The sequence below is a fragment of the Phocoena phocoena genome, chromosome 6, assembly GCF_963924675.1.
Source record: "Phocoena phocoena chromosome 6, mPhoPho1.1, whole genome shotgun sequence".
NCBI lineage: Eukaryota > Metazoa > Chordata > Mammalia > Artiodactyla > Phocoenidae > Phocoena > Phocoena phocoena.
Genome location: NC_089224.1, coordinates 101,531,090 through 101,547,062, shown reverse-complemented (window position 1 = coordinate 101,547,062; position 15,973 = coordinate 101,531,090). Strand labels below are relative to the sequence as shown.

The 15,973-nt window shown below is 48.3% G+C and overlaps 1 protein-coding gene across 1 annotated transcript in view; it reads left to right on the top strand.

The window, feature by feature from the left end:
- The window catches only part of CDK5RAP2 (CDK5 regulatory subunit associated protein 2), a 186,844-nt gene that overhangs the window by 93,509 nt on the left and 77,362 nt on the right, over positions 1-15,973 (top strand). Inside the window, exons 15-18 of the mRNA XM_065879236.1 lie at positions 3,521-3,618; positions 8,695-8,825; positions 10,355-10,464; positions 12,595-12,723. Of these exons, the coding sequence (XP_065735308.1) occupies positions 3,521-3,618; positions 8,695-8,825; positions 10,355-10,464; positions 12,595-12,723 (468 nt within the window). The remainder of the gene's footprint in view (positions 1-3,520; positions 3,619-8,694; positions 8,826-10,354; positions 10,465-12,594; positions 12,724-15,973) is intronic.

Genomic DNA, 15,973 nt, shown 5'->3' with positions numbered 1-15,973 from the left:
TTCTTGGTTGGTTACTTATCTAAGCACAAATTCTGACTGCCACTTATTAGCTGAATGGACTAAAACACATGACCTGTCCCCTCAGAGAATCAGTTTATTCATCTGAAAAGTGGGAAGATTAATATACTTCCTTGGTCGTTATTGTGATTAGAGATGACCTATGTAAAGGACCTGGCCTAGCATCGGAGCGTAGGAATGGTAGTTATGGTTGACACTCTTTAAGTGTTTACTCTGTGCCAGGCATCCATGTGAGAATTTTGTATAGATTAGCTCAGTTAATCTGTTTCACAACCCTATGAGATATATAGAATTATTACCTCTACTTACAGGTGAGGATATCGAAGCACAGAGAGATTGAGTAACTTGTTCAAGGTCACACAGCTAATAAGGTCACACGCTCTTAACAGTCCCTGCCCTTGGTGGTAGACGCTCAAGAAGCAGTAGGTTTTCTTATTTTCGTCGTCACTGTTGCCTGGCCTTTATGTGGCTGACAGCGACTGTGTCACCTTTGTCAAACTCCCAGTGCTTTGCATCCATCATGGGTCATTCACGGGTGGACCAAAGAGCACAGGCCCTGGAGCCTGGCTGCCTGGGTCCACACCCTGCCTCACCACCCTGACTCCGTGCCTCGGTTCCCTCATCACCAAAATGGGGAGAGTGGTAATGCTTGAGCTCACTGGCTTGTGAGGATTAAATGAGAAAATGCTGGAGAGCACTTTGTACCACGGCTGACATCCTGAGGACATGGTAGCCTCTTTGTCTTGATCCCCGGGTGAATTCCTCCCAGGCGCTCCCCTGGGGCCCTCTGTCTACGTGCGGTGTGTACGGGTGGGAGCTGACACTGGTGACTGTGTACAGAAGGCAGGTGGGAGCTCCTTGTGCCAGTGTCATGTGGCACGATTTACAAAAGGGCCTGACATTTCTAGCAGTGTGGGTGGCCAGCTTCTCATGACCAAACTGGTGGGCTAGCATTTAAAACCCTCAGTTGGCAGGTGGTGCCTTTGCCTTGTTTCGTTCAGGGCTAGAAGCACAGCAGCGTTCTCCTGGGTCAGGGGCTGCTAACCTTTTTGCCATCTGCATCCCTTGGGTAGTGTGCTGGAGCCAAGGACCTCTTCCCTGGAAAAGTATTTAAATGCACAAAATATGTGCACAGGATTATAAAGGAAACCAATTATTTTGAAATTTGGTTATCAAAATATAAAAAAAATCAGCTGTAGAAATGGTGCTTCTTTATTAATGTGTTAAATAACAAGATCTAGTGGTGAACAGAGTGGCTGCTGTAGTTTTGAGGTAGTGATGAGAATAAATATTTTGAGATACTTGCAACATATACAAAGTAACTATTTCTTTTGATGACAAAATCTCAGGAAAACACCGAGTACTACTATGGTTTGTAGCAGTAACAGTGTTCCTTCAACCCCTAAATGAAGGAAACGCTAAATTTCAGTTAGAGGTTAGCGGAAATAAAGATGTACCTTTTTCTCCTCGTTCATGTTTGAGTTTTCATCAGGGTTGGAAGCCCTATCCTAGGTCATTATCTGAACTTTAGGTGACAGGCTGAGTCCAAGAGACACAAGGGCTGCTTGCAGCCCCTCTCTCTCCACTGACCCAGTGTCTCCCTAGCATTAAGGAGCTTCTAGTCTGCGCCAGGCGCTGTGCCAGGTGTCCTGCACACTTTACTTCTTTATTTTAACATTTTCTTCTTATTTTGAAATAATATCAGATGTATAGGCAAGTTACAAGAGTAAAGGGTTTTGCTTGTCCTGAGCCATCTGAGAGTAAGTTGCCTGTGTGAAGTCCTGTCAGTTCTGAATACTTGAGTGTGTACTTCGTGTCAGCAGGGACCTTTTCCTGTATGACACAGCACAGCCGTCACAGCCAGGGACTGAGCAGAGACCCTCAGACTACCATCGAACCCTCAGGCTCATTCGTGTCTCACCAGCTGTCCCGTAAAGCCCTTTGTAGTGGAAGGAGCCAATTCAGGATCTTGTGTTGCATTTAGTAGACTTCAGTCTATTGACTTTCACGGCCCTGAGACTTTTGAAGCGTCCAGGCCAGTTCTGTCGTGGAGTGTCCTTTAGTTGGGTCTGTCTGATGTTTCTTGGTGCCTGGCTTCAGGTGAGGCATCCTTGGCAGGAGTGTCACAGGACTAGAGCTGTGTCCTCGGTGTGTCCATCCGACAGTACACAGCTTAGGTTTGTTACCTAAGCATTACCGGCCATGCTGACTTGGGTTAACTTTGTGAAGGTGGTGCCTGCATGGTGTCTCGACTATGCAGTTACTCTTTTTTCCTTTGTAATTAGTAAGTATTTGAGGGGAGGTATTTTGAGTCTATGTAAATACGCTGATCTTCTTCAAACTTGCACCCGTTAGTTTTAGCCTCCTTTTATGTTTCTTGGCTGAATAATTTCTTACCATGATGGTTAGCAAATGGTGATTCTTCTAATTCCATTATTCCTTCTACATTTATTAGTTGTTCTGTAAAGAAAAGCCCGTTCTTCTTCCCATGTACTCATTTACTCATGTCCGTGTGGACGTGAATTTCTGTTTCACTCAGTGGGTTATAATCGGTTACTATCATTGTTTTGATGCTCAATTGTCCCAGGCTTGGCCTTTTCAAACTGGCTCCTGTATCCTTTTGACAGTGCTCCATTATTTAAACACTTCCTTATTTTCTGGTGTGACAAAATGCTGTAGACGTGGATTGCTTTTGAATTTCATTGCGTCAGTACTGGAATTGGCCGTTTCCCCTGGGATCCTTGATTCCTTCCAGCACACAATTGAACTTGTATCTGCTCTGTAACTCCATAAGGTGGTGGCTGTTGTCCACCATTTTACAGGTGGCTCTAGTAAGTAACTTCCTGAGGTCCCAGAACCAGGAAGTGACAGAGCCGAAATTTGAACTCTAAAAAAATTTTCACATTTGTGAAATTCACAAAATTACATCCTCACTTCATAGATGAGGAGCCTGAACCTCACAGAGGTTTGTTAAGCTGGTTAGCTGAGGCCACAGAGCTAGTAAGTGGCAGAGATCCCCCTCAGATCTCTTTATCATCAGTCTGTTCATGGTGCCTTGAAAGCGTGGCTCACCTGACCTCTACTATTTTAATGTAAGTCCCTTGTCCCTAAAACTTGTCAGGTTTTGATTGATGAATTTCTTTTCTCTGTAGCAAGAACAAGTGTGGAAGGGCATTCTTTGTAGTTTTGTGAAAACAATGACCAGCTGCTCTGAGCTGGGTTGGGGCGGGGGCGGGGGAGGGCAGAGGAAGTTTCACGAAGGGCAGTTGGGTATTGTCGGGAGCACTGCGCTCGGCTCTCTTCCTCCGTGAGTGATGTGCGGTCATTCCCCACTCCCCCTGCAGGTGGTGCCCTCTGACTGCAGCCTGATCCGGAGCCTGGCACAGGGGTTCACCTTTGTTTGGATTTATAAACCAGAACTATCCACATGTGTTTGCATAATGTAAGGATGTGCGCTTTCAAAATTCTTCTCTTAATGTCAGATGCCCATTGTCGTTTTCAGGAAAAACAACAATTAGGCTATGAAGAGCTGATTCAGGTCTTAAAGAGAGAGCAGGACATCTATACACACCTGGTGAAATCTCTGCAGGACTCAGACAGGTAAGGGTTTCTGTTTGGACATCACACGCATGCATAACACACACATTCTGAATAAATGCTGGTCGTTGCTGAGGCAGTGAAGCTTCCCACTTTGCTTACGAAGCGTAAAGTGCTCGGATGGTGATTGCCTTATTTAAATCAGATACACCTATTTCCTAGCAGGAATTGTCTGATTTTTTGGCAGCAAATGTAGGATAAAAATATCATTAATACTAATTACTCGGGTTTTTATAATACTTCATTATAGATTTAGAAAGTGCCTCCACATGTATTATCTCTTATAATCCTCACTGCTGTTCTGTGAGGTAAGTAATATCATTATCCCTATTTTCCGTAAGTGACTCGGAGTGACTGGTGTCTTCACAGAATTGCCGAGGTGATTTGGTGCAATGAGAGGTGGGGAGGAGAGCTGATTATAGGCTAGTGGTCTTGCCACTGCCCTGCCTGTGTCCACGGGCAAGTGACACATCTGGGCCTCTCTTGGCCCAGCACTGGGTTGGCCTCAGTGATTTCTCCCACGGAGGAGTCACCTCTCTGCACACTGGGATGGTTACAGGTGGAAGGATATGATGTCTGGGGTTCATTTCCACACTGCAGAGCAGTGCAGGGAGCAGGCGGGGACACCGATGGAACGAGATTGGCCACGGCTCCCTGGTTGTTGGGACAGGGGTGTGGGCAGGTGTGTGTGGGGGGGGCTCATTATACTGACTTGTCTTCATGTGCTAATGTCTAAAATTTTCCATGATCAAAAGTGAAGAAAACCCAGCCCTCACTGCTGCCTCTCTTCTGCCCTTCACTCCAGCCCCAGTGGGGTCCTCACTGTTCCGGGGCCAGGTGTCTCCTGTCTCTGCTTTCAGCAGCTATCTGCACCCTGCTCTGCGTCCCCCTCATCCTTGAGGATTTGCCTCAGGGGTTCCCCTTGTCAGGAGGCCTGCTCTGTTCCTCTGCCCTCACAGCCGCCCTCACCTCCCTTTGTTACTTGGCTGCTCTGGCCTGCGTCTCGGCCTAGAAGGTGAGCACCCCCAGGGCAGGGGTTCTGTCTTGCTGTCTGCATTTCCCAGTGCCTGTCACGGGGGCTGGTATGGAGTAGGCACTTGGGAAGTGTTTGCGGATGAACCCCCTCCCAATTCTTCTAAGTTATGAGTTTTCAGGATTTTTAATCTGAAGCGAGTTTAAGGAAAATGAAAACATGCTGATGAAATTCTCTGAAAGTGAGCTTTTTCGAGAAGCCTCAGCTGCTCGTCATTGTCACTTGGGGGAGGGGTTGAGTAGCGCCGGGAACCTCAGAGGGGGAATGGGCACAGCGGGTTTCATTGTGCGGCTACTCCGTCGGGAGCCAGTTCTGACTCTGGGCACCGAGAGGCCCTGGGGTGGATGTGGCCGCTGTCAGGCTTCCTCAGCGTCACTGATGGCGGCTCTGAGTTTCATAGGCTCTTCCTTAGTGAATAACAAGGTGCATGGGACCAAGGGGGGTCAGGGCTGTGACTAATAGAGATGCTTAAAAGGTTTCCTGTTCACCTTCCGAGTCAAAATACGTTCAGCAGCTCTGAGCTCTTGGGTAGGTCACTCTTCACCCTGAGCCTCAGGACATGTATTTGTGCAATCGAGGCTGGCCTGCCTATAGACCTACCTGTTTACCTACCTCCCTGCCTACCTTCCAGGGTTGTTTGAAACGAGGTGATAATGTGTAAAGTCCTAATTCTGCCTGGCAGATAGTAAGCACTCAACAAATGGTAACGTTTATTAAGACTAACAGCAGCGTGAAAAGCCTCCATATGCCTCAGTATGCCACTGAGCATAAACTCAGCTTGCAGGGGGTTTTGAGCCTTCAGACCTGCCCCAGCGAGCGGGCAGACTTGTGGGCTAAGGCCGGTGGAGCCCCCTGGGGTAACTCCAGCATTGCTCACTCTCTGGAAACTGGCAGTGAAAGCTGGATGACTGTGGAGACGTATGACGTACTTGTAACTAAAGTTGGAAAGGGGGAGCGGGAGGGAGGAACTGACCAAGGGCAGCTGAGTGCCTGGTCCTTTCCCTTTACGATTTATTCCTCACAGTGACACTTCAACCCCGTATCACGGAAGTGGAAATCTGCTCTTGGAGATGTTAAGGGTATTTCCCAAGCTCCTACACTTAGGGATTCTCAGAGCTCAAATCTCCGTGGCTCCTGAGCCCAGGCCCTTACTGAGACAGCTCTCATCTGGAGGACAAGGACAGTTTGTACTTTGCCTATAACTCAGGCTTTCTCAACCTCAGCACTGTTGGGATTTGGGGCTAGATAACTTTTTGTGCTTGTTTTGAGGGGCCGTCTTGTGCATTGTAGGATGTTTAGTGACATCTCTGGCTTTTGCCACTACATGGCAGTAGCACCCTCCCTGCCCCAGTTGTGACAACCAACAGTGTCTCCAGAATTGCCACATGTGCCCTGGGGGGTTTAAGTCATCTCCAGATGAAAATCACGCCTGTAACTCAGGAGTAGCAGAAAGCTTGGCATGTAAATGTCTGCTGTATGGGAGTCATTAGAATACGTGGAAGGCTTCCCTGGTGGCGCAGTGGTTGAGCGTCCGTCTGCCGATGCAGGGGACACGGGTTCGTGCCCCGGTCCGGGAAGATCCCACATGCCGTGGAGCGGCTGGGCCCGTGAGCCATGGCCGCTGAGCCTGCGCGTCCGGAGCCTGTGCTCCGCAATGGGAGAGGCCACAGCAGTGAGAGGCCCGCATACCGCAAAAAAAAAAAAAAAAAAATAGAATACATGGAAGGAAGGAGGTGATGTTTGTCGAGCACCTCATGTGTGTCAGGCAGTGTGCTGAGCTCTTTCCGTTATAACATCTCATTTAATCCTCAAAACATTCTTGAAGGAAAGGCACTGTCCCCACTTTACGGATGAGGCTAGCAGGACTCGGGCAGTTTAGCTGACCGCCAAAGTCATGGGGCTCGTGAGCGGTGGCACTATGGGGGCGTGCGTCCTCCGGCTCCTCCCCCACTCCACTTCAGAAGGAGGAAGGCTCAGGGCTGTCCTTTCTTTCTGAGTGAAGCTCCTTTTGTTCCACCGACTCCTCACACCTTGCAGAGATCGTGGAGTTGGGGAAACAGGAATGACAGACGCAGGAGCAGCAGCTGTGTACTTTTCACCCTGTCAGAAGATGGAAGAGGGAGTGAAGCAGTTGCTTTCCCTAGCCCTCATTGCAGGAGCTTCGCTAAAACAATCTCCTTTCTTCCCCCACTGGTTAAACGTGTCTGCGGCCTGACCGCATCCAAGCGAGTGCTGTGCTGTGACACCTCTGTGAGGTTTCCATCAGCCTTACAGATTGATCATTATGATTGTCTTGAAATGCAGCTAGGTACAGGCTGCTGGGAGGGCCCCTTCCCTTGCAAGGAGGCTGCTTCACAGTGAACCATCTTCAAAGCAGCAAGCATAGAAGATTAGACATAACGGTTTATTTTCCTTCCAATAGGTGTTGATTTATGTGTGCAGTTCTATGGATGGAGTTGGAAGGAATCGCTGGAGGATAAGTGGGGCTTGAGTCTGTGGCACACATACTTTAGAGCCACGGCTCCTAACCATTCTGGGGCTCTGGACCCCTCTCGAGCAGTCTGATGAAAGCTCATGGACCCTCTCCCTAAAACAAATCCACATTTTCATACACTTCTTCCAGCAGTTTCAAAGTGTTGATGGACCCTTTCAGGGAAAAATAGGTCAGACGCTGGACAGAGTGACGTATTTCTTGGTATTTAAAAAAGGAGGCTTTCTGATATGTTAAGATGTTTTCGTAGTCTCAAAAAATGTTCACATACTTTGACCCAGTAATTGCACTGCTGGGAATCCATCTTAAGAAGCTAACCCTGAGTGTGAAACAAGGCTTTAGGCGCAGAGATTTTCATTGAAACAATATTTACGTTACTCAGCTGTCTGCTGGAGCCTCTGTTCCTCTGAGAGAACCGGTTCAGACCCCTGCCACGTGCACATCAGTAGGAGTCCGGAGCGCTGCGTGAGGAGCTGCACTGCCTAGTTCAGTAGGCACTAGTCATGTGACTACATACATATAAATTAAAAAATTAAGCATTCAGTTCCTCAGCGTGTAGCCACATTTCAGATGTTCAGTAGGCACGTTCGGCTAGTGGGTACCGTATTCAGTGGCGCCGATACAGAACATTTGCATCATTGGAGGAAGGTCTGTGGGACAGTCCTCCCCCCGTCAGTGCAGGTTCTGGGAGGTGTGCCTTTTCATGGCCTCCTCTGAGTTCTGGGTTGCTGGTTTCTTGCAGGCTCTCTGTGCAGGTCAGTACCATATTACACTGACTCAGACGTGATACTTGACATCACCACCCCTCCAATAAAAGTCCATTCTACTCTGCATTTGTGAGTGCCCAACCCATTACTGTAGACTTCTTCTGACCCCTAAATTGGTCCTTCTCTTCCTCCTATTATTGACTCTCAGTCTTCTCCTTTTCTTTTTTCTTGTCCCTGCTGCCCCTCACCTTTGCCTCCAGTGCCACCTCTTTTAGGGGTGACATGGCCGACGTTCTCCTTGTCGCCTTCTCTTCTGTGGAGAGCCTTCCTTCCATACCCAAGCCCATGCAAGGCGTTATTCCAGAGAAACATTCTGGGGAATTAAATTACTTCCACCTAGCTACATCTGTAGCAAAAACTTGGAAATGACCCAAATGTCCACTAATAGGGGATGAGTTAAATGGTGGGACATTCACCCGATTTAATGTTATATAGTCATTAAAAATGACATTTGCAAATTATTTCTGAAAATGTAGGGAAATATTTAAATGAGAAATGCACAACTTAGTATTATATGTCCAGAATGATTTCGACCTTATAGAAATACTCAGGGAAAAAGATTGGGAGGAAGTAGTCTGCCATGTGTTTTTTGATAGTCGGGTTATGGTAACTTTTGCTTTTTTTTTTTTAATACGTTTCTATTATAAATGTTCTATAAACATGTATTTACTTTTATAACCAGAAGAAAACCCACAAATGACATAAAAATCAAAGGAAGGCTTGCTGGGCTTTGCATCTTAAAGCACAAGTAGGTCTGTTTTAAAATTCTGGTGTCTTGTTTTACCAAGTGTCAGCAACCTGCAATCTGAGTTGAACAGCATCTTTGCCCTGCGGAAGCGGCTGGAGCGGGATGTGCTCTCCTATCAGAACCTGCAGAAGGCCGTGGAGGAGCAGATCAGTGAAATCCGGCGGCGGGAAGGTACATGCTCTCTTGTATGTATTTCCCTTTGGTTTTCCCACTTGGAGGGCCTTAGCTGAACTTTAAGAGAGTCCTAAGACTGCAGTAGGAGACGAGGCACCCCGGGGATTTCATCTGGGAAACCTTTTTTGCAGTGATGATGTTACTGTTGCTCTCCTAGTCTGTACCTGTCTGGCTTCGGCTTGCAGAGTCAAAGGGCCCAGCAGGTAGTGTTAATTCCGCAGAGGGCCTGTTGCAGGACTGCTTCCTCGCTGCCTCTGCTGTGTTCTGCATTGTTTGACTCTTCTAACTCCAGATAACCTTGGGGCCTTGCCATTCCCTTTCTGTGGTCAGTGGCCCTCATCACCCTAAACATCTGGGCTCTGCCTACCACGGCACCCACTAAAGAGAGCCCCACTGCACAGACACGTGCGGGTGAAACCTCTGTTTCCTGCTGAAGCATCGCTGTTCACACTGTCATGACCGCAAGTGGATTCAGCTGGGGAGGGTCCTGTGGTACGTGCACTGCTGTGCTCATGACAGCTGTATCTGGCTCCCTCCTTTGCTAGAACCTGAGCCCCGTGGTGTCTGGGTTGGCGTTTTCCTTTCCTTATCTCTAGCTTTCCTTTCCTTTCTCTCCCTTATTACTGATTGTAATTCCTGCTTACAATCAGTAATAGCAGTGGTAGGTTTGACATTTCCTGAGCGCCTGCTGTGTACCAGGCACAGCGGCAGGCACTTAACTTCTCACCTCTGATCCTGCCCGTTGTCCCACTGGACTGGATCGAGTAGGCATTGACGTCACGTTACAGGCAAAGAAACCGAGGTGGCAGTGGGGGTTGATTTACCCAGATTGGAGGCAGGAATCTTCCTTCGAAGTCTAGCTCTTTCCTCTCTATACGAGGCGTATCAGCTCTTACCCACCTGTGTTGAGTGAGATCATGCTTGTGGATACGCTCCACTCAGTGAAGAGCGTGACTCGTCTCTGCACCTTTGCTCCCTGTGACAGTGTGACCTTTGGTGCAGAGAAGGCCAGTCCTCCCGTGGGTGACCCAAGAGTCTCTCGTCATAGATCTCGTAGGCGGTTTCTGCACTCGGTGTGCTCGCTCCCGTGGCGGGCTCTGGGGCCGGTAAAAAACACATCAGGCGCTTTTGAGTTCTACCCTTGAGGCTCATATCTAATTTTCCTGTATTTTCACTTAAACAGAATCACCCCCTCATTTAAATTGAAAATCACTGTTTGCTTGTGCCACTCAGAATGGTCTCCAGGTACAGCACTGGATATGCAAATTATAATTCAGAGTTGGCCACAGTGAAAGCCTACAGCCCACGATGAAACCATACATTGAGATACCAGCCTGTAGAGAAAGAAGAAAATTACTTTTGCTCCAAAGGTGGTGCATTAAACTCCCTGTGTGTGCTTATCTCCCTTTCCCCCGCTACCCAATTCAAAGTGCCTTAGATGGATTGCACGGGGAATTGTCTGGGAAGGATCTACTTCTGATGTTCTTTTTCTCCTCCTCCCCACTTTTTTTTTTCTTTTGGTGCAGAAGAACCGTTTTCATTTTATAGTGATCAAACATCTTATCTGAGTATTTGCCTTGAAGAGCACAATCGGTTTCAAGTGGAACATTTTTCTCAAGAAGAGCTTAAGGAGAAGGTATTGACCTATTAACTTTCAGTGCTTTGTTGGTTATTTGTTGTCTCTTGGGTTCCTGATCAGAGGTGTAAGATTCTGAAAGCCCTTCTCCCTGCCTCTCTTCCCTCTCTCCCTGCCTGTCTTTTTTCCCCTTGATGTACGTTCCCTGGAGTCCCTACCCCGTGTCTGATGCACGCCTTCTGAGGCTTGAGGACCCCACCCAGGCTCCGTCTGCCCTGGGAAATGCTCTCTATCCCCCCTAGAATTAGCCACCTTTCCCTCGGGTCATTCTCCTCTCTTCTTGTACCTGACTGCACTGATGTCCTTCTCATACTGATCTATAATTATCTGGGTATTCTTCTGTAACTCCACTAGGCTGTGAACATCTTAAAGCGAGTGAGTGTATCTTATTTATTTCTGATTTCCCAGTGCCTGGCACACATAGTGGGAGGTAATTGATGCTTTTTGAAAGAATAAAGGTTCAAGGTTGATCAGTAAATCTTTTCTAAAACTGGAAAGGTTTTCAATCTGTTGATCATTGGTGTGGTTAGAGTGGCTTTGTATTTCAAGGTTCTAAGAGCCATTGATAAGAATAGGAAGTGTGAGCTCAGAGGACACTGTGATTTATTATAAAATTACCATCTATGTATGACAGGTTGAGTTTCTGTCTGGGAATAACTCACATGCCGGTGGAGTAGGCAGTCATGTGAAGGAGCGGTGGCGATGTGGAGTGCAAGGGTGGCTGTAATAGGCAGAGGTGCGAGGTTTAGGGGTAGCCGAGAAGGAGAGGTTAGCTGTCGGGGGTTGGGAGGAACTCACTGGATCACAGGAAACTTCTCAATAGAAGTGAGACCTGAAGTGGTTTTGGAGGTTGAATAGGAGTTTATCTAGTTGGAAGGCTTTTTCAGCAGAGAGAGAGAGAGAGGAAAAACAGCAGATGTAAGATGCAGAAGAGATAAGAAGGAGAATATAAAAATGTTGGTGTTTTGGGAGGAGCAAGAAGCATTGAGGCATCTGTTAGTGTTTCGAAGATGAAGAAAATAGACATGGTAATAGCCACTGTGCGTACCTACTATGGTTGTGTTAAGGGCAGGAGCTAGTTCCCTTTGTTGGCACTTAGTGAATGTTTGTAGAATCAGAATGTTTTCTTCTTCCCTCTACGATATAACCTCCTTGAGGTTGGGTCCGATTTGTGTTCATGTTTTGGTGCAGTGGACACCTGCTGTGTGTGGTCAGGGTGGGATTTCCCACTTTCTTTGAGGGGCTAATGATTACCCCCTTAAGAAGGGTTTGGAAAATCACTAGCCATTGTGGTTTGAAGCTTGCAGGGAATGAAGGTGGTGTCTGCTCAGATGCTTATGTACCTGGCCTCGCAAGGCCTGTGCCTTAAGGAGGAGCCCTGGACCGGGAGTCCAGGCCCGGCTCTGCCTCTGTGCGGGCAGCTGCCCCTGCCCACACGACCGGGCACTTTGGCTGTTGTTGTATGTCACTTAATTCTCCAGGCACCCCAACTCTGGGACCTTGGGCCGTGAACTTCTTTGTGTCTTGGGCTTCTTGTTGTAAAACGGGGACAGTCACACTGCTGTCCACCTCCTCGGGATTTTTGTAAGGAACGATTGACTAAAGCTTGTGGGAGTATTTTAGCAGCCGCAAATTGCTTTATACCTGAGGACTGTTGTTATTATGGACAGTGCTAGAGAGGCACAGAAAGAGGAAGGTGGATGCTGTAAAATAAGCCTCTGACAAGCCTCAGAAGTTTCAGTCTTGGGGGATTTTCCTCCAGAGGGTCTCAAGTACAAGACAGAGGTCATATTTGCTGTCATGGACAGAGTACTTAGACCGTGCCAAGGGCTGTAGTGTGCTGTGACCGTGATCATGTTCAGTTCTGACGGGAACCCATTCCACAGATGTAGAAATGGAGACTTAGACCAGGCAGCTTGCCCAGGATCTCTTTGCCTTGAAGTCTGGCGCTGGGGTTAGAATACAGAAATGCTGGTGTTTTTCTCACTGTACCCAGGGTAGCCTGAAGCCTGGAGTCAGGCCACCTGACTCTCCGTGACTGTGATGCAGGACGTCTTCTCTGTAGCCGTGGTCCCGGGAGGCAGCAGTGTACCCGTGGGTAGTCAGTCCTCTCCTGCTCTTATCTCCCAGGTCGGAGACCTTATCCAGCTGGTGAAAGAGCTGTACGCGGACAACCAGCACCTGAAGAAAACTATTTTTGATCTCTCCTGCATGGGCTTCCCGGGAGAGGACAGGCCTGAGTCGGTAGATCAGATGGAGGTAAGAAAGAATATTCTCGTCCTCGCGTGCTAATTACACAAAGAGTAACACCCCCCCCCACACGTCTCCAGGCTGCATCTCTTCTGGGGAGGTCTCTGTTGAAACTCCCTTTGCCGTGGACGGGGTTTGAGGGCCCTCCTAGGTCAGCAGGTCTGTCGGAGCGTTCCGCAGGTTTGGGACGTATCTGCGTGGACACACTCGATGTTCTGTGATGCTTTGGACTCCAAGTCCGGCCCTGGGATCTGGGCTGTAGATGGCACATCTGGATGATTGGTCTGGTCTCAGGGGCCTGGAGAGTTGCCACATCGCCCACGTAACTTGGGTAGTGGAGATGCAGCCTTAACGAACCCATTACCATGGAGAAACAAACGAGAAAACATACTTTTCATTTACTTTTTGTTTTAATCCTCTAAATGCGTCTTGTCACTCCCACGGCACCTGGCTTCTGGATTTGACCGGATGTGTGCGGTTTATCCCCGCGCGTACCCAGGAACCCCTGCACTCTGCACACCGACGACCCGACAGGGGGCACAGGGTCGGCGTCCCGTGAGCCCACAGATTCAGCTTCCTGACTATGGGAGTTTTCCACTGGTGGCGTTTGGAAGTCTGGAAGGGCCACGGAAGGTTAAATCTGGTGTCTGCACTAAAGAGCGTGTGGTTCCTGGGCTTTTGTACTCACTGAGGGTGCGGGCCCATTCCGTTAGCCCACCCCAGGGAAAGCGGGGGGAGCCCCTTCCCCCTATGACCCTGGCTGTCTGCTCACCTTTGTGGTGTGTTGGCTCCGATTTTCTCTGTTCTCGACCCGACCGCACAGTAGAGGGCCCTGATGTTGTGACAGCGAGGAGAAGCTTGCCACTTCCTCCCTCTAGTCCCCACCTGGCCTGACGCTCCCCCAGGAAGCGCCTTGCTCCATGCCTGTGTTATGGAACTGTCCTCATCGTGGAATGCACTAGGGCCTTTTGTACTTGGATCCCCCAGAACCTTCCTGGCTGGGGTTGTCTTGAACTCAGCCTGGCGTGCCAGGTAAACGGAGGTCTCATTGCCACACCACTTCTGGGGAAAGATTTGTCAGCCTTCAGCTGTCTCCTCCCACGTCCAAGGTGGGAAACGCTCAACGGTGTTTATGCGGAGCTCCGGCCATCTGCTCCTTGGAGAGAGGGAATGTCATTGAGCTTAGTCTCCAGGGCTCCAGATCATTTTGAAAAGCAAGAGTATCTGCAGCCCATTTAGGGAGAAACAAGTCTCTTGGTTTGTTTTTTCCAATGTGGCATTTTTTGTGTGTGTGTGGCATTTTTAATAAGCAGCCCATTCGTCACCTGCTTCATCTGAGTGTCAGATGGCGAGTGTTTGTCCATTTGCCCTTTGAAAGAAATCTGTTAAATGTCCTATTGCGTCCTTTGGAGAACAGGGGGATTTTCCTCTTGCCACTCTGAGATCTTAATAGCAGCCGATTCAGATTGCAGTCATTTGTCAGGTTGCACATCAACTTGATGTTCCCTGTGAATAGTCGTGTCCTTCGCAGCACAGGCCCCGTCTTCCCCGGCAGGCGATGGGAAGATCCGCACGGGCAGGATGGTGCTCCCACGATAATCTTGAGGTGAGGGAGGAGAGGTTGTTAGGGGTGAGGGTGGGATGGCAGCAAGGAGAGGCTGCTGTTCCCTGGGAGTGTGTGTGGCTCTCCTTGGATGAGCAACGAGGCAGAGACAAACGGGAAATGCCTCCGTGGTCCACAGCCTTTTCTGGGCAGCAGGGCTTGTGGAGTAGGGGCTGGCACTGCTCCAGTGCTCTGGGAGCCTACAAATCAGAAAAGGAAAAAAACAGACAGCAAATATATTTTGTATTTTTAAAATTCAGTAGTTTTTCCTCCAATATTTAATTAACCCACAGCATTGCCTAAAACTTGGAAAATAAATGAGCCCTAATCCTGTCACATTAAAACACAGTTAATTAACATCCTGGAATCTTTCCTTCTCTATTTGTGTATTTGAACGTGTGCGTGCCCACCCACAGTACACACACAGTCCTGTTTCCTCTTTCTTTCCAGTGGCTGCTGTATTATAACCTCTTATGCCATCTTAGAGATGCTATAGCTGCGTCACCGTTGTCGGACATGTAGATGTTTCCGGTGATGCACCTGATGAATGTCTTTGGACACAAATCATTTTCAGGGTTTAGGCTTTTTTTCCTTCGACTGTGTTCCCAGATGAGTAATGACTAGGTCAAAGGTCCAGACACAGATAGATATGTATATAAAATAGGCACGTGATTTATTTTCGTATTACACACCCCTGCCTCCGCAACTTTTAATTCGACAAAGGCTATAAAGAGTAGGAAGCCCTTGATTCATTTTGGCAGCTGTGTCTTCAAAACGGTGGCCCTGGGCTGGATTCCCTCCTGCTGGGCACACAGCGCTTATTCCCTGCATGCGGGCAGGTCACTGAAAAACCAGCCAAACCAACAAAAGGCCAAGAACAGGCATCCTTTTATTTTAAAGTACATCAAGAAAAAAAAGAAAAAATCTGTAATGAGGTTGCCCCAATTTCCTTGTATTTATTTACTGGTTATAGTTTATGTATTACAGAACGGTGTGGTTGAGAATTGCCGTTCAGGAGTGATTTGAGCGGACTGCAGTGGCAGCGGGGTGGGGGGGTGAGCATCGTAAGCCATGAGCTGTGTGACGTGCAGTTGTCACCCCTGGGGGGTGGGATTCGTGGGCGAGCGCTCAGAAACGGTTAGTCGCTGTCATTATTTACTTATGTTGTCATTTTTAGGGGATGGTTAGAAAACTTTTTTTTTTTTTGGCATGGAGAGGAAACATGGATTAAGGGGCATAATTTAATTGAACTCAGATATATGTAGGGCTGTCCTTTTGAATAAGAAATAGACCTCGGGCTTCCCTGGTGGCACAGTGGTTGAGAGTCCGCCTGCCGATGCAGGGGACATGGGTTCGTGCCCCGGTCCGGGAAGATCCCACATGCCACGGAGCGGCTGGGCCCGTGAGCCATGGCCGCGGAGCCTGTGCTCCACAACGGGAGAGGCCACAGCAGTGAGGCCCGCGTACCGCAAAAAAAAAAAAAAAAAAAAAAAGAAATAGACCTCATGTGACTCAGAGGACAGAAGTGGTACTCAGAAGTAGAAGGTGCTTGTTAACATCTGTTATTATCAACAGAATGAAATTTGGTTTGTCAGAAGCAGATTGAATTTCATTGAAAGGAGGAAGTTTCTAACATTTTGACTTCATAAGTTATTA